This window comes from Carcharhinus amblyrhynchos, unplaced genomic scaffold, assembly GCF_965287045.1.
Source record: "Carcharhinus amblyrhynchos unplaced genomic scaffold, sCarAmb.v2.hapA scaffold_39, whole genome shotgun sequence".
NCBI classification, from domain to species: domain Eukaryota; kingdom Metazoa; phylum Chordata; class Chondrichthyes; order Carcharhiniformes; family Carcharhinidae; genus Carcharhinus; species Carcharhinus amblyrhynchos.
Genome location: NW_027649780.1, coordinates 7,117,405 through 7,139,343, shown reverse-complemented (window position 1 = coordinate 7,139,343; position 21,939 = coordinate 7,117,405). Strand labels below are relative to the sequence as shown.

At 45.4% G+C, this 21,939-nt stretch overlaps 4 protein-coding genes across 7 annotated transcripts in view; 3 read left to right on the top strand and 1 right to left on the bottom strand.

Moving 5' to 3' along the window:
• LOC145363729 (uncharacterized) overlaps positions 1 to 21,939 on the top strand; it is a 356,716-nt gene that overhangs the window by 169,111 nt on the left and 165,666 nt on the right. The window lies entirely within an intron of this gene.
• LOC145363583 (uncharacterized) overlaps positions 1 to 21,939 on the bottom strand; it is a 41,133-nt gene that overhangs the window by 16,767 nt on the left and 2,427 nt on the right. Inside the window, exons 2-3 of the mRNA XM_080218767.1 lie at positions 16,677 to 16,789; positions 14,176 to 15,222 (exon numbers count right to left, since the gene is read on the bottom strand). Of these exons, the coding sequence (XP_080074893.1) occupies positions 14,176 to 15,222; positions 16,677 to 16,789 (1,160 nt within the window). The remainder of the gene's footprint in view (positions 1 to 14,175; positions 15,223 to 16,676; positions 16,790 to 21,939) is intronic.
• Positions 691 to 8,511, top strand: LOC145363675 (uncharacterized). 2 transcript variants are annotated; one of them, XM_080218892.1, is made up of 3 exons: positions 691 to 760; positions 2,255 to 3,141; positions 7,363 to 8,511. In XM_080218892.1, exons 2-3 carry the CDS (start codon positions 2,351 to 2,353, stop codon positions 8,195 to 8,197), a joined length of 1,626 nt encoding a protein of 541 aa, XP_080075018.1. In that variant the 5' UTR covers positions 691 to 760; positions 2,255 to 2,350; the 3' UTR covers positions 8,198 to 8,511. The 2 variants fall into 2 exon arrangements, with proteins under 2 accessions (XP_080075018.1, XP_080075016.1); XM_080218890.1 differs by lacking the exons at positions 691 to 760; positions 2,255 to 3,141 and adding an exon at positions 6,087 to 6,168 and having other exon boundaries at positions 7,066 to 8,511.
• LOC145335540 (uncharacterized) lies at positions 12,489 to 19,987 on the top strand. Of its 3 annotated transcripts, none has more exons than XM_080181336.1 (2): positions 12,489 to 12,548; positions 18,200 to 19,987. In XM_080181336.1, the coding sequence occupies exon 2, from the start codon at positions 18,504 to 18,506 to the stop codon at positions 19,032 to 19,034; it is 531 nt and encodes a 176-aa protein (XP_080037462.1). In that variant the 5' UTR covers positions 12,489 to 12,548; positions 18,200 to 18,503; the 3' UTR covers positions 19,035 to 19,987. The 3 variants fall into 3 exon arrangements, with proteins under 3 accessions (XP_080037462.1, XP_080037461.1, XP_080037460.1); XM_080181335.1 differs by lacking the exon at positions 12,489 to 12,548 and adding an exon at positions 16,799 to 16,903; XM_080181334.1 differs by lacking the exon at positions 12,489 to 12,548 and adding an exon at positions 17,104 to 17,428.

The following is a 21,939-nucleotide window of genomic DNA, read 5'->3' as shown; positions in this document are numbered from 1 at the left end:
TATTCCACATAGTTCACCCTGGATCATTGATTCTGTCTTTCTCACCCCAGCTATTACCTGACCTGCTGAATATTTCCAATATTAGCTCAGATTTCCAGCAGAATCAGTATTGGGCTTTTATTTTATTGCAGACATTTCTGAGTCTAGAGATAGAGAGGAACTACTTAAGAACTGATTTGTATCAGGGTGAACCCTTGCATCTAATGCAGGTCCTTTCTCATTGAGTCATAGAGTCACAGAATGATTCCAATACAGGTGGAGTCCTTTAGAGTGTTGCACCCTTGTGGCTGTCTGCAAGAACAAGGCAGTTAGACTCATTCCCCTGCCTGTTCCTTGGAACCCAGTGTTTTCTTTCTCTTCAGGGTCTTGTCCAGTTCCCTTTTTTTTGTTGTATCAGTTGGAGCTGGAATGGAGATTTAGGAGAACCTGTTGGGTTTAACCAAAAGGACTGTGGAACTCAGTCGGACCCAATTTCCAATGTGAAATTGTCAAAGGAGCTTGATCCTGGGAAGATCAGGTTGTGAAACAGACACTGTCTGTAAAAGGAAAAGGATATTGTTAGAGGAACAAGTATTTCTGCAGATGTTATTTTTCTATTTCACACATACATATGTTTAAAGTTTAATTTTGGAATTTAGGCATTACTGACAAGACCAGCAGCAAATAGTCCCTATCTCCAGTTACCTGTGGAGAAGATGATGTTTGACCTTCTTGAACCACTGCAGTCCGTGTGGTGAAGCTGCTCCTACAATACTGTTAGGTAAGGAGATACAGATTATTCACGCGAAGGAACGATGAAATATCTCCAAATCAGTCATAGCAGTGTGTATTGGACAGCACATTTTTTTACGTAATGGAACATTTCAAGGTGTTTCTCAGATTTCTAAGATGCCACATTTGACATAGCCATATAAAGAGGTATGAGGACAGATGGTCAAAGGTTTGGTTAAAGAGGTTTTGAGGAGAATCTTAAAAGGAGAAGGTGAGGCGGAGAGCTTTCGGGAGGAAATTCCACAGCTTGTGGGCTTGGCAGCTGAAGGTGCAGCCTCCAAAAGTCAAATAATTAAAATAAAGAAGGGTCAGGAGGTCAGGAAAAGAGGAGTGCAGAGATCTGCAGAGATCCAACTCCACAGATAAATGTGTTAGGTGGGTTGGCCATGCTAAATTGCCCCTTAGTGCCGGGGGGGATTAGCAGGATAATATGTGGGTTACAGGGATAGGGATGGGTGAGATTTTTGTTGGTGCGAGCTTCCTTCTGCGCTGTAGGGATCCTATGATTCTATCTCAGAGATTTGTGAGTCTCAAGGAGATTACACAGATAGGAAGGAGCCATGGAGGAATTTTAAAATAAGGGCAAGAATGTAAAAATTAGTTACTTATTGATCAGAAATCTTTGTAAGTCAGTGCGCACAAGGGTAATGGGTGAACAAGACTTGATGTGAGTAAGCATATAGGGAGCAGATTTTTGGATGAGCTCAAGATTACAGAGAGGTTGAATGTGGGAGGCTGGCTGGGAGTGTGTTTGGATTGTTACATCCAGAGATAACAAAGGAATAGATGATGGTTTCAGCAACAGATGAGCTGAGACTGGGGTGGAGTCAATGACGTCAGTGAGGTGGAAATAGATGCTCTGGGTGCTGATGTTGATATGTGGTTGGAAGCTTGTCTCAGTCACACAAATGATTCCCTGCCTGTGAACAGTCTGGTTCAGCCTCAGACTGTTAACAGTGAGAGGGATGGAGTCTATGTCTAGGGGGTGGAGTTTGTAGAAGTGCCTGAAGGCAATGGCTTTGTACTTCCGAATATGTAAGTGGATTCTCAGACGAGTCAGTGCAGTGTATGTGTTGGAGAATTTTCAGGTGATAGTGTTCACATAATCCCGCTGCCTGGTCCTTTGAGAAGAGGAGGTTCAGTGTTTAATGGTTCGGTCAAAGTTCTGGCTGAGTGGTTTATGTAGAAAATCCCCCTTCTTCACCTCCTGCTCTCCACTTCTTTCTTCTTCTCTCTCTCACTCTCTCCCTCCTTCTCCTCCCTCAGAGGTCAAAGTCTTATCCAGACCAGGAGGCAGGCTCCCTTTCCTGTAGGACATTCGTGAATCAGTTGGGTTTTTATGACAATCCAGCAGTTTTCATGGTCACTTTTTCTTAGTGCTGGCCCCAGGAATTACCAGATTCAATCAGCTCAATTTCACAACCTGTCTGTGTTTTGGGGGTTCTCTCTCACTTCCTTTTTCTGTTTTAAATCAATTTTGCAGAATAACAGAAAGGAAGGCTTGCAGTTGTGGAACAGGAAACTAAACATCACATCAAAGTCTGAGAGTCAATAACCTGAATACCATCAGATTTTGATCATGGAAGGAAAAAGCACTGTATACAACGGAGAGAAACTATACACATCTTCTGTGTATGGACGAGACTTCAACCAATCACCTGCCCTGTCAGAACATAAATGTCACCACACTGAGGAGAAGCCGTGGAAATGTGGGGACTGTGGGAAGGAATTCGATTTCCCATCCCAGTTGGAAATTCATCATCGCAGTCACACCGGGGAGAAACCATTCACCTGCTCAGACTGCGGGAAGGGATTTACTAAATCTTCCACCCTGCTGACACACCGACGCACTCACACTGGGGACAGACCATTCACCTGCTCCAATTGTGGGAAAGGATTCACTCAGTCATCCAACCTGCTGACCCACCAGCGAGTTCACACCGGGGAGAGACCGTTCATCTGCTCAGTGTGTGGAAAGGGATTCACTTTTTCAGCCAACCTGATGACACACCAACAAGTTCACACTGACGTGAGATCTTTTAAATGCCCAGACTGTGGGAAATCTTTTAAAACTTCCCAGGAACTTATGTACCATCAACGTCTTCACACTGAGGAGAGGCCGTTCAGGTGCTCACACTGTGGGACAGGATTCAGACGTTTATCACATCTCACTGTACACCAGCGCACTCACAGTGGAGAGAAACCATTCACCTGTTCAGAGTGTGGGGAGGGATTTACTCAGTCATCCACTCTGCAGAGACACCAGCGAGTTCACTCTGGGGAGAGACCATTCACCTGCTCCAAGTGTGGGAAGAGATTCACTCAGTCATCCACTCTTCAGAGACACCAGCGAGTTCACACTGGGAAGAGGCTGTTCATCTGCTCCAAGTGTGGAGAGAGATTCACTAAGTTTCCCAACTTACTGACGCACCAACAAATTCACAAGTAACTAAAGAGATTGTATTTTACTGCTAATCGCATCCAGGCCTGAACCATATTCATTGGGGTCTGTTACTGCTGATGTTCATAAACTCCTATCCAGCCATAATAGTATTCTGGATTAAAAATACAATTAAATTAGATTCATGTTAATCAAACAGTGGCCAGTTTTTAAAAAATATCTCTAACACAATTCAGATTCTTTTGAAGGGCTCTGCCTCTCCTTTGTCTCCTGCATCCTCACCTCCAACAACTGAGAAGAGCTCAGGAGGTTCTTTGACACAAACATTGAGACAATCTGATCAGCTGCCTCTGCTGCTTCTTCCCAATCACTGGACCACTAGGGTAAACTGTCTGTTTTTGTCCAAGTTCTGAACTCATATCTCCCTTTGATCCTAATCTCACTAACCTGCAGAACAACCAATTTCTCCATGTCAGTAGCTCTCTCTTTCTCTAGTTCTCTCTCCACCTCTAGCTCATCCACTGTCTCTCCTTCATTATCTACTGTTATCTTTCTGCTGTTTATCTCAGAGTGTACTTCTCATCTCTTGCTCAGTCTAAAACTAGAGGGCATAGGTTTAAGTTGAGTGGGGGGATATACAAAGTCTACATAGTCTGTAAGTCTGTCTACCGCCTGACCATCATCGATCTGTATAGTCTGTAAGTCTATATAGACTGTCTACCGCCCTACCATCATCGATCTTCCTTGTCACTTCATCAAAGAACTCTAACATTTGTAAGGCATGATCTCCCATGCACAAAGCCGTGCTGACTACTCATAATCAAACCCTCTTTCCAAATGTCTGTACATCTTATCCCTTAGAATCCCCTCTAGTAACTTACCCACTACAGATGTTAGGCTTACCAGTCTATAATTCCCAGGTTTTTCTTCACAGCCCTTCTTAAATAAGGCCACAATATTTGCTACCCTCCAGTCAACTGGTACCTCACCCATGGCGAACAATGATGCAAGTATCTCAGCCAGGCTCCTGCAATTACTTCTCTAGGCTCACATCGTGTTCTTGGATATACCTGGTCAGGGCCAGGAGATTAATCCTCCTTCATACATTTTGACACGTCCATCACCTCTATTGTGATGCGAACTGTCCCCAGTATATCAGCACTAGCTTTCCAAGGTTCCCAAGTCATGTCTTACCTGAAAGAACCTCCCCCCCCAAGTCATGTCTTTCTCCACAGTGAACACAAAGGAGAATTAGTGTCCATTGGCTAGTTAAGCACACAAATTGCTTGGTAGAGTTTAATTGAATATTTCTGAGACCCCATACACTGCAGTGACTTTATCAACAAGGGGCTAAAGAAGTATTCTGGTGTGTTAAGAGAGGATGAATTCTGGAATTATGCATTCATGTCCTGAATCTTAATAATTATCACTTAGCTGGGATGTTTCAGTATGAAAGAATCCCATGTACTTGTCAGTATGGGTTTCCTCCCACAGTCCAAGGGTGTTCTGGTTAGATGCATTGGTCATGCTAAATTCTCCCTCAGTTACCCAAACAGCTGGAATGTGGCGACTGGGGGATTTTCACAGAAACGTCATTGCAATGTTAATGTAAGCCTACTTGTGACACTAATAAACTTTAAAACTTGAAAAGGTCATGTCCAATGGACCTGTTAAAGACAAATCACTGTTAGATTGCCCTGGGGCTTATATGATCAGGTCTTAGTTTTCTGAACAAGGTCTGTATCAGACTTAGAGCTGTGTCTTTGATTCTCTATAGCAGTTGTAGTATCCTTACGAAATATCCACCGCAACTACAACAGTTAGCCCAGAAAGCTTATATTATTGTGATCACAGCCCTTCAAATCGTTACTGATGTCACTACTAAATATTCTGAAACACAGCATTTCTACAGCAGAAAGGAAGCCACTCCTCAACAATTCAAACTCTGAATGATTGGGGATGTTACTGATCAGAGTCCACAATAAATTGCTATTTGTCAGGTGGAGGTAGATCAGCAGCAGGAGCTAGTGAAGAGAGTGATGGTAAAAACCAGACAGAATGACTCATTTGAAAAGCTGCTTTGGAAGGGATTTCATCCGAAACACAATCATTGTCACCGATGTGATAGAGTCCAATTAAACCTGATTTAAAAACTTGTCAGGACTCTCACCCTGATGTAACTTTTTAAAATTCATTCATGGGGCATGGGTGTTGCTGGCTGGCTGGCCAGAATTTATTGTCCATCTCTCATTGCCTGAGGGCTGTTGAGAGTGAACCACATTGCTGTGGCTCTGGAGTCACATATAGCCTCCAGTTCATGCATATGTCAAACAGATAATTTCATTCATTACTTTTGATAACATGAATCTGAATCACCCTGACTGATCAGACAGAATCACAGCCATTAACCGTGGGTCCAGAACTGATTTTCTCAGAGGAGCCTGTCACCATTATTGAGACTAATTCTGAATTAGAGTTTTTATTAATGGATTTCAAGCCCTGTCCCCAAACATTGTGCTGACTCTCTGTATTACTTATGCAGTGACACTGCCACTCGGTCAGTGTTCCCCTGCTCTCTTTGTTGGAGTTTGAAGTGGCGGATAGTGGTAATAAGTAGTAACCCCCCGCCCCGGGCGACACTGACACCTCACAATGCCCGGGCAATGATTGACAGCAGTTCCGGTCAAATAGCAGGAGGGGGCGGAGCTGGAGGAGAGAACGACAGCGGCTGGTTCTCCAACCAGACTGAATGAGGGGCGGGGCAGGAGGACCGAGCGGCAGCGGCTGGTCCTCCAACCAGACTGAATGAGGGGCGGGGCTGGAGGACCGAGCGGCAGCGGCTGGTCCTCCAACCAGACTGAATGAGGGGCGGGGCTGGAGGACCGAGCGGCAGCGGCTGGTCCTCCAACCAGACTGAATGAAGAGCGGGGCTGAGTGAAGCATGCGCAGATTAACGGCGATGGAGAGAAGATTTCTCGGATCCACAATCAGAAAAGGTGGGAATGGCGGGCGGAGGCAGGAATGGATCAGGTGGGGGGGGATTAGGGAGGCTTCGTAATCATGAACAGCAAACCTCTGCAAAAAAATCTACCGCTATCCGAAGATGGTCCCGGCCCTTTGCGCAGAGCAGGGCCTCTGCTTTCTTCCAGCTCCAGAACCGGGTTAACTGCTGCAATCTTCATCCGGGCACTACCAATATGGAGCATGCACGCCGCCATTTTTATTAGGGGCAAAAGCCCTCTATTAGGAGCGCATGCGCAGCCGCCTTCTTTATGAGGGGCAATGATTTTGAAATTCTCCCCAGTGACAGAACGTGAACAACTTGTCCACCAAACCACTTCACTCTTTCACTTCCAATTTCTTACTGATGAGGCAGAGCAACGGTGCAATCATTTGTATCATACTGTCTTTTTAATAAAGTACTCCTAGATATTCCACAAAATTGTTGCAGTTCTTTGAAAAGGAGTGGCACAGTTGTTAGCACTGCTGTCTCACAGCGTCAGTGTTGTGTGACTCTGTCCCCTCTTGTCTGTGTGGGTTTTCATCCAGATGCTCCAGTTTCCTCTCATATCCATTGATGTGCAGGTTAGCTGGATTGGTCATGCTAAATTGCCTCTTAGTGCCCCAAAATGTGTAGGTTAGGGGAAGTAACGGGATAATTCTGTGGGGTTATAGGCATAGGACCTGGGTGGGAAGTTTTGTCAGAGATTCAGTGCAGAGTCCAGATCACTTGGCTGAGTGCATCAATTGAATCCAGCAGTTTTCATGGTCAATTTTTCCGAGTGCAGGCCCCACATGTTACCAGATTCATTCAGCTCATTTTCACAACCTGCCTTTGTGTTTTTGTAGGTTCTCTCTCAATCCTTTTTTCCTATTTCAAATCAATTTCACAGGGATTTGCAATTGGGAAACTGAAACCAAACATCACACCAGGGGCTGATAAAGTCGACCAATTTATCGTAACCTGAATATTGTCATATTTTGAATATGGAAGGAAAAAGCACCGTTCACAGTGGAGAGAAACCATACTCGTGTTCTGTGTGTGGACAAGGATTCAACGGATCATCTGGTCTGTCAAAACATAAATGCAGTCTTGATGGGAAGAAGCCATGGAAATGTGGGGAATGTGGGAAGAGATTCAATTACCCATCCCAGCTGGAAACTCATCAGCATGGTCACACTGGGGAGAGGCCATTCACCTGTTCTAACTGTGGGAAGGGATTCACTAAGTCATCCACCCTGTTGACACACCAACGCACACACACTGGGCAGAGGCCATTCACCTGCTCTATGTGTGGGATGGGATTCACTCAGTCATCCACGCTGTTGACACACCAGCGAATTCACACTGGGGAGAGACCTTTCACCTGCACTGAGTGTGGACAGGGATTCACTCATCAATCCACTTTGCTGACACACCAGCGAGTTCACACTAGGCAGAGACCGTTCACCTGCTCTGAGTGTGGGAAAGGATTTATTAATTTATCCAACCTGATGACACACCAAAGAAATCACACTGATGAGAGACGATTTAAATGTCTAGACTGTGGGAAATGTTATAAAACCTCTCAGGAACTGATGTACCATCAACAAGTTCACACTGACGAAAGACCGTTCAGATGCTCTCACTGCGGAACTGGCTTCAAGCGACCATCTCACCTCACCGTTCACCAGCGCACTCACACAGGAGATAGACCATTCATCTGCTCTGAGTGTGGGGAGGGATTCACCCAATCATACACTCTGCTGAGACACCAGCGAGTTCACACTGGAGAGAGACCGTTCACCTGCTCTAGGTGCGGGAAGAGATTCACTCAATCATCAGCACTGCTAAGACACCAGCGAGTTCACACTGGGGAGAGGCTGTTCATCTGCAATGATTGTGGGAAGCGATTCACTCAGTCATCCAACCTGCTGACGCACCAGCGAGTTCACACCAGGGAGAGACCATTCAGGTGTTCTGAGTGTGGGAAGGGATTTACTCAGACATCCAACCTGCTGAGACACCAGCGAGTTCACAATTAACTCTAGAGATTAGATTCTGTTGTTGATCAGATTGAGAACTGAGCTATGTCCATTAGGTCTGTTTCTGCTGATGTTAATCAACTTCAGGTCAGTTATAGAGACTAATATTCTGGACAAAAATCAAATATTTATCTTTGATTTAAACATGCTGTGTCAAAACCTTTAAACATTTCTAATACAAATTAGTTCCTTTTGAAGGACTCTCCCTTTCTCTTGTCTCCTCTGTCTTCATCTCCAGCAACAAAGTGTGACGAGCTCATGGAGTTTTTTTTGTCACTAATATTGAGACAATCTGATCAGCTGCCTCTGCTGCTTCCCTCCCTTCCTCTGGCCTCGGGGCCAGACTGTCTGTATCCAAGCTCTGAATCACATCTTTTTCCAGTTTCTCTCCTATCTCCTGTCAGACTCTTTCATTGCTCATCTTGTCCACGAGACCTGCTTTCAACTCCCTTTACCCTTTTCCCACTAAACCACTGATAATCCAACTTCTCTGCATTACCTGATATTGTTAATGGACCTGTCTTTTCTGATAAGTCGCCGGGACCAGATGGGATGTACCCCAGGATACTGTGGGAGGCGAGGGAAGAGATTGCAGAGCCCCTGGCGATGATCTTTGCGTCGTCAATGGAGACGGGAGAGGTTCCAGAGGATTGGAGGATTGCGGATGTAGTTCCTATTTTTAAGAAAGGGAACAGAGATAGCCCGGGAAATTACCGACCGGTGAGTCTGACCTCAGTGGTTGGTAAGCTGATGGAGAGGCTTCTGAGGGACAAGATTTACGAACATTTGGAGAGGTTTGACATGATCAGGAATAGTCAGCATGGATTTGTCAAGGGCAGGTCGTGCCTTACAAGCCTAGTTGAGTTCTTCGATAATGTGACTGAACACATTGACGAAGGAAGTGCCGTGGACGTAGTGTACATGGACTTCAGCAAGGCGTTTGATAAGGTCCCCCATGCAAGACTTCTTGAGAAGGTGAGAGGGCATGGGATCCAAGGGCCTTTGGCCTTGTGGATCCAGAACTGGCTTGCCTGCAGAAGGCAGAGAGTGGTTGTGGATGGGGCTTTTTCTGAATGGAGGTCAGTCACCAGCGGAGTGCCTCAAGGATCTGTTCTGGGACCCTTGTTGTTTGTCATTTTCATAAATGACCTGGATGAGGAAGTGGAGGGATGGGTAAGTAAGTTCGCTGATGACACGAAGGTCGGTGGTGTTGTGGATGATCTGGAAGGATGGCAAAAGTTGCAGCAGGACATAGATAGGATGCAGGACTGGGCGGAGAAGTGGCAGATGGACTTCAACGCGGATAAATGTGTAGTCGTCCATTTTGGCAGAACCAACGGGATGAACGAGTACACTATCAAGGGCAGAAGTCTGAGTAGTGTTGAGGAGCAGAAGGATCTTGGGGTCCGGGTCCACAGGACTCTTAAATCGGCCTCGCAGGTGGAGGAGGTGGTCAAGAAGGCGTATGGTGTACTGGCCTTCATTAATCGAGGGATTGAGTTTAGGAGTCGGGAGGTAATGCTGGAACTTTATAAGACCCTTGTCAGGCCTCATTTGGAGTATTGTGCGCAGTTCTGGTCGCCTCACTATAGGAAAGATGTAGAAGCTATTGAAAGGGTGCAGAGGAGATTTACAAGGATGTTGCCTGGACTGGGAGGCATGCATTATGAAGTTAGGTTGAGGGAGCTGGGACTCTTTTCCCTGGAGAGACGAAGGTTGAGAGGCGACCTGATAGAAGTTTACAAAATGTTGAGAGGAATGGATAGGGTGGACTCTCAGAGGCTATTTCCCCGGGTTGAAATGGTCGCTACGAGAGGACACAGATTTAAGGTGCGGGGAGGGAGGTTCAGAAGTGATGTTAGGGGTAAGTTTTTCACTCAGAGGGTGGTGAGTGAATGGAATCGGCTGCCGTCAGTGGTGGTGGAGGCGAACTCGCTGGGGTCTTTTAAAAGACTTCTGGATGAGTATATGGGGTTTAATGAGATTGAGGGTTATAGATAGGTCTGTAGGTTGGTAGGTGATGTGATCGGCGCAACTTGTGGGCCGAAGGGCCTGTTTGTGCTGTAGTGTTCTATGTTCTATGATACTCTCCATCTCACCTGTAATTCAACCTCATCATCCATCCTCAGAAAAAAAGAACTCTTAACCGCACTGTTGTTACAAACTACTGTCCCAACTCCAATCTCCCTTTCCTCTCCAAAGTCCTTGAACTTTGTATCTCCTAAGAACTTTTCCTTGGCCCTTCCCATTTCCCATGCTGTCATTGGGTGACATCATCCATTAGTTTGGAGGAAGATTGTAAAGTGTATCTTTTTGAGAGCGGAGTTTGGAAACACTCATGTCACAGTAATTTCAGGGGAAATTTGAGGTGAAATCCACAGAGGATCAATTGAGTTGCATCTGCCACTTAATTTCAGAGTGGGAGTTGTCTGATTACAGTCAACCTGGGGGTTTAAAAGGACAATGTATTTACTGAGAATATTATAGCATAAGAAACTTTCTACCTGTGTTATCCTTGAAATCTGTACATTTGTGAATGTAAGTGGGAGTGAAGAAGTCTTGTATTATGGTCAAACTCTTTGTGTTTAATAAATATTTTATTGTTAAAATCTAATTGGCAGTCCTGTGACTCTCTTCCTCTATGTTTTCTAAACAAAATAAAAGTTATGGTCTTTTGAGCCAGGATTCCATTCTGGAATCATCCTGTCCAGTTATAACATCAACTGGGATTGTAACACTCACCATCTTGACTTTGAAATATATTGCTGTTCCTTTGCTGTCAGTGGGTCATAATCCTGGAACTCCCTCCCTAACAGCACAATGGTGTACCTACACCACAGGGATTGCAGCAGTTCTAGAAGGCAGTTCACCACCAGCTTCCCTAGGCCAATTAGGGATGGGCAATAAATGCTGGCCTGGCCAACGATGCCTATATTTTATTATTCAGGACAGGCTGTGGGCTTTGACCTCTATAAATGAATAAAAAATAAGGTAACATCTGTTTTTAGCCTATTGAATTTCAATGACAGCGTTGCCTTCTCCTTTGTTATTATGTCCTGGGCCCATTACACCATTGTGCTTGAAGGAAGAGAACCAGCCTGACTCCACTGTGTTATCTCTGACACAGTTATCAATGATGTGGATATGTCGGCGTTGGACTGGGGTAAACACAGTAAAAAGTCTGACAACACCAGGTTTTAGTCCAACTGATTTATTTGATAGTAAGCTCACTAGCTTTCGAGGGGATTCCCTCTTCTTCAGGTGAATGGAGAGTCTGTGCTTTATATGCTCTGTCTGAGGCCAGAACTCTCCATTCACCTGAAGAAGAGGGAATCCCCTCGAAAGCTAGTGAGTTTACTATCAAATAAATCGGTTGGACGAAAACCTGGTGTTGTCAGACTTTTTACAGTTATCAATCCCCAAGCTGCTACAGACATCTTTCTTTCCTCAAACAAACACACCATTCTCACAGTTTGTGGCCAGTTCTCCGGCACAATTTAATTCATTTTGCAGACATTGCTAATTCCAGCAAGGCTGCGACTTGACTACAATGACCAGCATGCTTTGCACATTGAACCCACAATGCAGTTCAGTGCCATTTTTCAGATATCCTCAGTCTGGGTTCTTCTATCACCCTCGATGTTCCAAGTTACAACCATGAGCGACTCCACACACAGCATTACACCACAATTCATCTACACTGAATATAAAAGAAATAAGGCAAGTTACAACTGATTGGGGCACATGGTGGCACAGTGGTTACCACTGCTATTTCACATTGCAGGGACCCGGGTTCGATTCCTGGCTTGGGTTACTGTCTGTGTGGAATTTGCACATTCTCCCCATGTCTGCGTGGGTTTCCTCTGAGTGCTCCGGTTTCCTCCCACAGTCCAAAGCTGTGTGGATTGCATGGATTGGCCATGCTAAATTACCCCTTATTATCAGGGGGACTAACTATTGTAAATGCATGGGGTCACGGGGATAGCGCCTGAGTGGGATTGTGGTCAGATTGTGGGAGACTCGATGGGCCAAATGGCCGCCTCCTACACTGTAGGATTCTATGATTGCATATTTAAATAATACATTGATTTTCAATAAGGCCATTGTGTTAAAAGCAGGTTGTTATGCTGAAGCTTTATAAAGCAGTGTTTAAACCACAATGTGAGTATTGTGTTTATATCCAGTCAGCACACTTCAGGAAGGATGGGAGAAGTGCAGAGGAGACTTATCAGAATGGTTCCAGCAATGAGGAATTTTAACTCCAAGGTCAGATTTGAGAAGCTGAAGTTGTTCGATTTGGAACGATGCAGGTGGAGGGGAGATCTGATAGAGGTGAACACCATTATGACAGGTTTGATTTGATTTATTATTATCACATGTATTAACAAGCAGTGAGAAGTATTGTTTCTTGTGTGCTATACATACAAAGCATACCATTCATAGGGAAGGAAACGAGAAAGTGCAGAATGTAATGTTACAGTCATAGGTAGTGTGTGGAGAAAGATCAACTTAATGCAAGGGAAGTCCATTCAAGAGTCTGACAGCAGCAGGAAAGAAGTTGTTCTTGAGTTGGTTGGTACATGATCTCAGACTTTTGTAGCTTTTTCCCGATGGAAGAAGGTGAAAGAGAGAATGTCTGGGACTCGTGGGGTCCTTAACTATGCTGGCTGCTTTGCCAAGGCAGCAGGAAGTGTAGTCAGAGTCAATGGATTGGAGGCTGGTTTGCGCGATGGATTTCATGACTTTTGTAGTTCCTTGTGGTCTTGGTCAGAGCAGGAGCCATACCAAGCTATGGTACAACCAGAAAAAATGCTTTCTGTAAAAGTTGGTGAGAGTCGTAGCTGACATGCCAAATTTCCTTAGTCTTCCAAGAAAATAGAGGCATTGGTGGACTTCCTTAACTAAGTCAATTACTAGGGGGCATAGGTTTAATGTGCAAAGGGCAAGGCTTAAAGATGTACGAGGCAGATTTTTTACACAGAGAGTAGTGGGTGCCTGGAACTCATTACCAGGGGAGGTCGTGGATGCGGATACGGTAGTGACATCTAAGGGCATCTTGACAAGTATATGAATACGATGGGAAGAGAGGGATATGGTCTCTGGAAGGCTAGGGGGGGCATTAGTTTAGTCATTCAGTGCAGGCTTGAACGGCCGAAGGGCCTGCCCCTGTGCTGTGATTTTCTTTGTTCTATAGTGCCGGCATGGGGGTACCAGGACAGATTGTTGGTGATCTGGACACTTAGAAAATTGAAGCTCTCGACCCTTTCTACTTTCTCCCCATTGATGTAGATAGGGGCATGTTCTCCTTTATGCTTCCTGAAGTTGATGACAATCACCTTTGTTTTGGTGACATTGAAGGAGAGATTATTGTCACCACACCAGTTCACCAGATTCTCTGTCTCATTCCTCTACTCTGTCCCGTCATTGTACGAGACCCAACCCACTATGGTGATGTCGTCAGCAAACTTGAAAATCAAATTGGAGGGAATTGAACAATCATAGGCATACAAGGAGTATAGAAGGGGGCTGAGAACACAGCCTTGTGGGTTTAGATCAAGTGAAGAAGGAAATTGATCAGAATCTACAGAGACTAGGTTATGGGGAGAGGGCGGGAATGTGGAACTGATCCACTTCAGATCAGCCATGATCTTATTGAATGGCGGGGCAGGCTCGAAGGGCTAGATGGCCTACTCCTGCTCCTATTTCTTATGTTCTTATGACTGCTGGAGGCAAGGCTGTTGATAAATGTAACCTTTAATTGCACATTGTTCGAACTATGCACAAACCCATGCTGACTCCATCTGACCGCATGGAGATTATCTATGTGTCCTATCCCCAGCTCCTTAATACCAGAATGAACATGATTCAGTTCTGCATGGGGTTGTTTATTTATTACTAACTTCAATAATAGATAGATAGATAAATAAATGAACACGATTCAGTTCTCTATGGGCTTAGCAGCAACAACAGAATCCAACCCCTGCAGTGACTTGTGAACTCGCTGGTGTCTCAGCAGATTGGTTGACCGAGCAAATCTCTTCCCACATACGGAGCAGGTGAACGATCTCTCTCCTGTGTGAACCTGCTGGTGTCTCAGCAGGTGGGATGACTGAGTGAAGCTTTTCCCACACATGGAGCAGGTGAACGATCTCCCCCCAGTGTGAATTTGCTGGTGTCTCAGCAGGTCCTTAGTGCTTTTAAAACTCTTCTCACACTCTGAACATTTAAAAGGTCTCTGATCAGTGTGGACCAGTTGATGTGCAATGAGCTGGGGTGGCTGAGTGAATCCCTTCCCACACGTGGAGCAAGTGAAGGGTTTCTCTCCAGTGTGAATTCGCTCGTGTATCAGAAGGTGGGCTGAATCAGTGAATCCCTTCCCACACACACAGCAAATGAATGGTTTCTCCCCGGTGTGAACTCGCTGGTGTCTCAGACGGTGGGACGAATGGGTGAATCCCATCCCACACACCGAGCAGGTGAACGGTTTCTCCCCAGTGTGAACTCGCTGGTGTGTCACCAAATCCGGTTTACTTTTAAAGCTCTTCTCACAGTCAGAACACTGAAATGGTCTCTTATCAGAGTGAACTCGCTGGTGTGTTTGCAGCTGGGATAAACGTCCGAATCTCCTCTCACACATGGAGCAGGTGAATGGCTTCTCCCCAGTGTGAGTGCGCTGATGGACTTGTAAATCATTTTTACTTTTAAATCTCTTCTCACAGTCAGAACACTGAAATGGTCTCTGATCAGTGTGAACAAGTTGGTGTGTCTGAAGGTGGGCTGACTGAGTGAATCCCTTCCCACACACTGAGCAGGTGAACAGTCTCACCACCATGTGAATGCGCTGGTGTCTCAGCAGGTCCTTTGTGCTTTTAAAACTTTTTTCACAATCAGAACACTGAAACGGTCTCTGATCGGAGTGAACCTGCCGGTGAATTAGGAGGCTTGATAAAGCATGGCATCCCTTCCCACATTCGAGGCAGGTGAATGGCCTCTTGCCAGTGTGAACTCGCCGGTGTGTATAGAGGCTGGATGAGTAAGCAAATCCTTACCCGCACTCAGAGCAGGTGAATGGCCTCTCTCCAGTGTGAATGCGGCGATGAATATCCAATTCGGATGGGTAATTGAATCCCTTCTCACAGTCTCCACATTTCAATGGTTTCTCCATGGTGTGGGTATCCTCCAGGTTGGATAATGAATTGAAGCTTTGTTTATACAGAATTTGTTTTGGGTCACTATTCACTGAGAATGACGTGGGGTTTTTTTTTCCAGACTGTTTAAACCTGTTTCCACATTCAGTACATCAGAAACTCTCAGGTATGTGTGTCTCAGTGCTTTTTCAGTCACACTAATGTTTGAAAGCTTTTCCCGCACACAGAACAAACATTTCTCCTTCTGTAGACAAAGGTTGATGATATTCAGCTTCTGATGAATCAAATCACTGAAATAGATCTTGTTGTGAAGTTTGGTTTGAGGTTCAAAGCTTTAAATCTTGCTTCATAATACTCTGTAAAAACAGTTTACAAAAACCATTATTCTCAGTCCAGGATAGAAATTCTGAACAATTTCAGTTTCTCTGGAACACGTTTTTTTCTCTCTTGTGTCCCAAATCTGTCAATCCCCATCCTACACACTCTCCCTCCTACTTGGGCTGAAATCCAAACCCATCTCACCATTTCTTTCTTCCACTCCCAGTTTTCTCCCTCCCTCTCTGTCTGATTTTTCACCTGACGAAGGGACTAATCCCGAAAGCTTGTGAGTCTATTATCAAATAAATCGGTTGGACTAAAACCTGGTGTTGTCAGACTTTTTACTGTGTTTACGCCAGTCCAACGCCGGCATACCCACATCATGGGTTCAGTTCTCCAGCTCCTGTCTGCAGACTGACAATAAAACCAATGGATCTTATTGGGGGTGTTGGGGCCTCCAGCGGGTGTTTGTGAATCCTCCCCGCTCACCTCCCAGGGTTTCCTTCCTTCCCAGAGATCAGAGTCCTCATTGATTTGAGGCCAAAGTGTAACCTCTTATTTACTGTCCCCCTCCCCCATCCTCTGATGTGAACCATCCTCCAGTGGCTGAGCCAGGATGGGGCCGTTAACCTGGGCCTGTTCCCGGGAGGGAGGGAGGGAGAAGCCCCGCAGCTGCAAACCAGGGAGCTGACAATGATTCTGAAGGGTTTGCGGATCCACAAAGTGTTTCCAGACCCTCCCAGCCACCGCCTAACGCTGACTCCACTTCTCCGCGACAAACAAGCGCCAAGGACAGCAATGACACTGCGCATGCTCCACATCACAATGCCTGGGCACTGATTGATGGTGGCTCCGGACCAATAGGAAGAGGGAACAGTGCTGGAGGACCGAGTGGGAGGGGGCCGGTCCTCCAACCAATCGGAGTGAATGAGGGGCGGAGCTGGAGGACCGAACGGGAGCAGCTGGTCCTCCAACCAATCGGAGTGAATGAGGGGCGGAGCTGGAGGACCAACACGCCCATGAAACCCGGTGGATGTGGAGTGAACATTTCAGGAGGAGCCTGGAGCCGGCGGCTGGACTTCGGAAAGGTCCCATCCTGGTCTGGGAGCTGGAGTATGCGCGGTGCCTGCGGCAGACGGTGAAGAGCTCGAGCGAGTGGGTTTTAAATGGAGATTTTTACAAAGACCGAGTGCGGATCCAGAGCCCGAAATAAAACCAGAAACATAAATTGAGTTGGCAGGTGGGTGGTGAGGCTCAATGATGTCAGACTCAATTTGTGAAACAAGTTCCTCGGGCCTTCCGAAGGCTTCAGGCCCGAGTTAACATCCACCATCTTTATAGGGAGCCACGTACTGCAAAGCGCATGCGTATCCGCCATATTTGTCGAGGTAAATTGGAATAACGCATGCGCAGCCACCGTACTTACTGAGGGTGAAACCAAATGAATAACCCATAGAGGACAAATAAAAAATCAGATTGATTTCATAACAAACTCTGTGTTGTAAAACTGGAATTTAGGGTTATAGCCAACAACAGCTTCTATTTATAAAATACCATTAATATCAGTGTGGTTAACACTGCTGCCTCACAGCTCCAGGGACTCATGTTCGATTCCAGCTTTGGGTCACTGTGCGAAGTTGGCATGTTATCCCTGTGACTGTGTGGGTTTCCACTGGACGCCCTGGTTTCCTCCCACCATAAAAAGATGTGACGCTTAGGGGAATTGGCTATCCTATATTGCCCCTTCGTGTACAAAGATGTGCAGGTAAGGGGGATTAGTGGTGTAAAAACGTGGGTTACGGGTATAGATCAGGGGTAAAATATTCAGAGAGTCAGTGCAGACTTGATGAGCCAAATGGTTTCCTTCTGCACTGTAAGAATTCTCTGAGAAGTCATCCTTGTACACTGAAGGTCTAATCACGAATGGTGGAGTGATTAAAATAGGGAATATGTAGGAAGCCAGAATCAGAGCAGTGCTGGAGGTGATTCCAGAGATAGCTGGGAACTGGCTTTGGAGTGATTTGTACAAATTAGTTGTAAGGATGCATGAAAAATACACATTTCATTTGGCTCTGATAGAATCCTACAGTGCAGAAGGAGGCCATTGGGCCCATCGTGTGTGCACTGACACAATCCCACCCAGGGCCTATTCCCATCACCCCATGCATTTACCCTAGCCAGCTCCCGACACTAAGGAGTAACGTAACATAGCCAATTCACCAAACCCGTACATGTTTGGACTGTGGGAGAAAATTGGAGCATCCGGAGGAAATCCATGTAGACATGGGGAGAACTTGCAAATTCTACACAGACAGTGACCCAAGCTGAGAATCAAACTCAGGTCCCTGGTGCAGTGAGGCAGCAGTGCTAATCACTGTGCCACCATGCCGCATTCAGCTCAGGGAGGAGGGAGAATATGTGGGGCATAGATTTAATGTTTTGGGGAACAGCAGAAAAGTTGTTCCTTAGAAATTAGACTTGTCTGATCAGAATTTCTATCCTGGACTGACAGTAGTTTTGTAAACTCCTTTTGCAGGATATTTGAAGGGGAAGATTTACAGTCAGCAAAATGGAATCAAGTTCCACACCAAGATTGAACAGTCGCTCAATTCACCAGCACCTGAACACTATCAGCTTTTGAATGTGAAGTCCGGGAAAATATTTCAAACATCAGTGTGACCGGAAGAGCACGAAGACACACACATCTGAGTGAGTTTTCCAGTGAACTGATTGTGGAAAGAGCTTTAACCAGTTATACAGCCTGAAAAAATATCACACCATTCACAGCGGTGAATCTGTGCATGTATTTGTGTGGACGAGGCTTCAACTAACCGCCTGATATGGAGAGACATGATACTGACACTGTAGAGAAACCGTGGATATGTGGGGACTGTGGGAAAGCATTCACTTGCCCATCCAAACTGGAAACTCATCGACGCACCCACACCGGGGAGAGACCCTTCACCTGCCCCGTGTGTTGGAAGGAATTTACTCAATCATCCTGCCTAATATTACACCAGCGAGTTCACACTGGAGAGAGACCATACACTTGCTCTGTGTGTGGGAAGAGATTCGTCCAGATGTACAACCTACAATTACACCAGAGAGTTCACACCGGGGAGAGGCCGTTCACCTGCTCTGTGTGCGGGAAGCGATTCATTAATTCATCCAACCTTGTGACACACCAGAGAGTTCACACTGAGGAAAGGCCGTTCAGCTGCACTGACTGTGGAAAGAGCTTCAGACATTCATCCAGCCTCAAAGCACATCAGCGACTTCACACTGGGGAGAGACCATTCACCTGCTCAGAGTGTGGGAAGGGATTCACCACCTCCTCCCACCTGGTGACACACCAGCGACTTCATGAGTGAGTGCAGGGCATGGATTCTGCTGTAGCTGCTGCTGCTAATCACATCCAGACATGAGCCACATTCATTCTGAAATTTGAGGTTTATTTCTGCCGAATAATCCCTGTAGGTGGGCTGTTGGTTAATATTCTCAATCTAGAGCTGCTTGTGTTCTTGGGGTTGCAGTTTCCCTTTAAGAACTGCTGCCTGTGATCTTTCCCCATCATTCAGGAATTCTCATCACATTCTTTACAGTACAAAAAGAGGCCATTCAGCCCATCAAGTCTGCGCTGGCTCACTGAAAGAGCCTAATCCCACTGCCCTGCCATAACCCCTGTAACCTTGCACATTCTTTCTTTCCAGATAACAGTCCAATTCTCCTTTGAGTACCTTGATCAAACCTGCCTTCACCGCCCTCACAGGAAGTTTATTCCAGACTCCAACCACCCTCTACCACGGCTACGTTTGCGGCCAGGTGTCCCTGGAGAGGGAGCATGCAGTGTCCACAGGCACAGTTGATGCCTTCTGTGCCCTTTGGGCACCGCAGGAGCTGGGGTGCATTATCGACCCTAATAATCACATTTTAACTTGATGTTTTCAAATTTGCTTTGTACTTTGATTTTGTTCGGGCTGGTCCCCCTCCTTCTGGGGAGCTGCCCCTTTTACTTTGTCCTAATTTAACTTGAGTTTGTTTATTTGGTTTGACCTTAAAAGAGGCCAGCCACCCACGAGGTGAAAATAATTTTCCTCACGTCACTTTGACTCTGTTTTCCCCATTAATGTAGTTTGTGCCCTCTAATTCTTGATGTTCTCTTGGTGGGAATATTTTCTCACTATTTCACCTGCCCAACTCCTCAGGATCTTGAATACCTCGATCAATCTCCTCTCGACCATCTTCAATCAGACAATTAACGTTTATTTCTTCTGATGTTAATAATCTCTGATGTCTGTTAAATAAATCAGCTTTGTTTCAAACACACGGTGTGTTAAATCCTTGATTTCTCCAGGATAAGACATTAATTGATGTCCTGTTCTTTTCTCCTTTCTAACTCTAGATTATTTCAGACATTCAGTTGCACTCATTTTTTAATATTTGATTTATTATTGTCACATGTATTAGCATACAGTGAAAAGTGTTGTTTCTTATGGACAAATCCCAGCTCCCTATAGGTTTCAGAATGTCTCTCCCAGCGTTGAGATCCAGGGAAGTTTTCCGTATTTAAAAACAGAAAATACTAAAAATTATAAGTGTCATTGGTTGTGTCTCACATTATTGGTTTTTCCTCACTGCTGATGTTAAGTTGATTGTTCTGTAATTGCTGTGTTTTTGAACAGGGATATAATATTTACATTCTCTCTCTGTCCTTTGTCACCACGAATCTACAAGGAAGATTGTGGCTAGAGCCTCCACAAGTTCCATGTGAAGAACAGTGTGTATGACAGAGTGCAGCAGTCCCTCAATGTCAGACTGGAGTGTCAGCCTAGATAATGTGCTCAGCTTGATGAGTATTTCCTGTTGTTGATGTGGATCATTCAGAGGAGGTTTACTAGGCTGATACCGGAGTTGAGGGGGTTGAGCTATGAGGAGAGGCTGAATAAACTAGGCTTGTACTCGCTAGAGTTTAGAAGAATGAGGGGAGATCTCATTGAGACGTATAAGATGATGAATGGGATGGATAGGATAGAGGTGGAGAGACTCTTCCCGCTCAAAAAAGACAGTAGGACTAGGGGGCACAGCCTCAAGATAAAGGGGAGGCGGTTTAGAACGGAGTTGAGGAGGAACTTCTTCACTCAAAGGGTGGTGAATCTCTGGAATTCTCTGCCCGTTGAAGTGGTGGAGGCTGCCTCGCTAAATATTTTTAAGAAGCGGGTTGATGGGTTTTTGATAAGAGAAGGGATTAAGGGTTATGGGGAGAGGGCGGGAAAGTGGAACTGAGCCACAACAGATCAGCCATGATCTTATTGAATGGCGGGGCAGGCTCGAAGGGCTAGATGGCCTACTCCTGCTCCTATTTCTTATGTTCTTATGTTCTTATGTAAACAATGGACTCTGATGATGTCATAGAGACTATTACATTACAGCGGAGCCTTAGTGATGAAAACAGTTTTGTTCCAGATGGGAGGTGATGGTCAATGGTATTAGCTCTAGACTATTAATCCATAAACTCAGCTAGTATTCTGGGGACTGGGTTCAAATCTCACCATACCAAGTGGTGTAATTTGAACAAAGAACAAGAAAATTACAGCACAGGAACAGGCCCTTTGGCCCTCCAAGCCTACACTGACTATACTGTCTGTCTGAACTAAAAACCCCTCTAGTGACCATATCCCTGTCTTCCCATCTTATTCATGCATTTGTCCAGGCACTCATTAAGTCACTATCATATCTGCTTCCACTACCTCCCCCTGCAGCGAGTTCCAGGCATCTACTATCTGTGTAAAATAAAAACTAGCCTCATACATTTAATTCAATAAAAACAATTGAATTCAATAAAAAAAATCAGAATTAAGAATCTATTGCTGACCATGAAATCATTTTTAATTCTCAGAAAATAACCATTTGGTTCAGTGAAGTAAAAAGTAAAGTTTATTTATTAGTCACAAGTAGACTTACATTAACAGTGCAGTGAAGTTACTGTGAAATTCCCCTGCTCGCCACACTCTGGCATTTGTTTGAGTCAATGCACCTATCCAGCATGTCTTTCAGACTGAGAGGAAACTGAAGTACCTGAGGAAACCTACGCAAAGATCATGCAAACTTCACACAATGACCCAAGCCGGGAATCGAACCCGAGTCCCTCATGCTGTGAGGCAACAGTGCTAACCACTGTGACACTCCATGAATGTCCTTACGGGGAAGGAAATCTGCTGTCCTTACCTGTCTATCCTACGTGTGATTCCAGAGCCATAGCAATATGATCGACTGTCA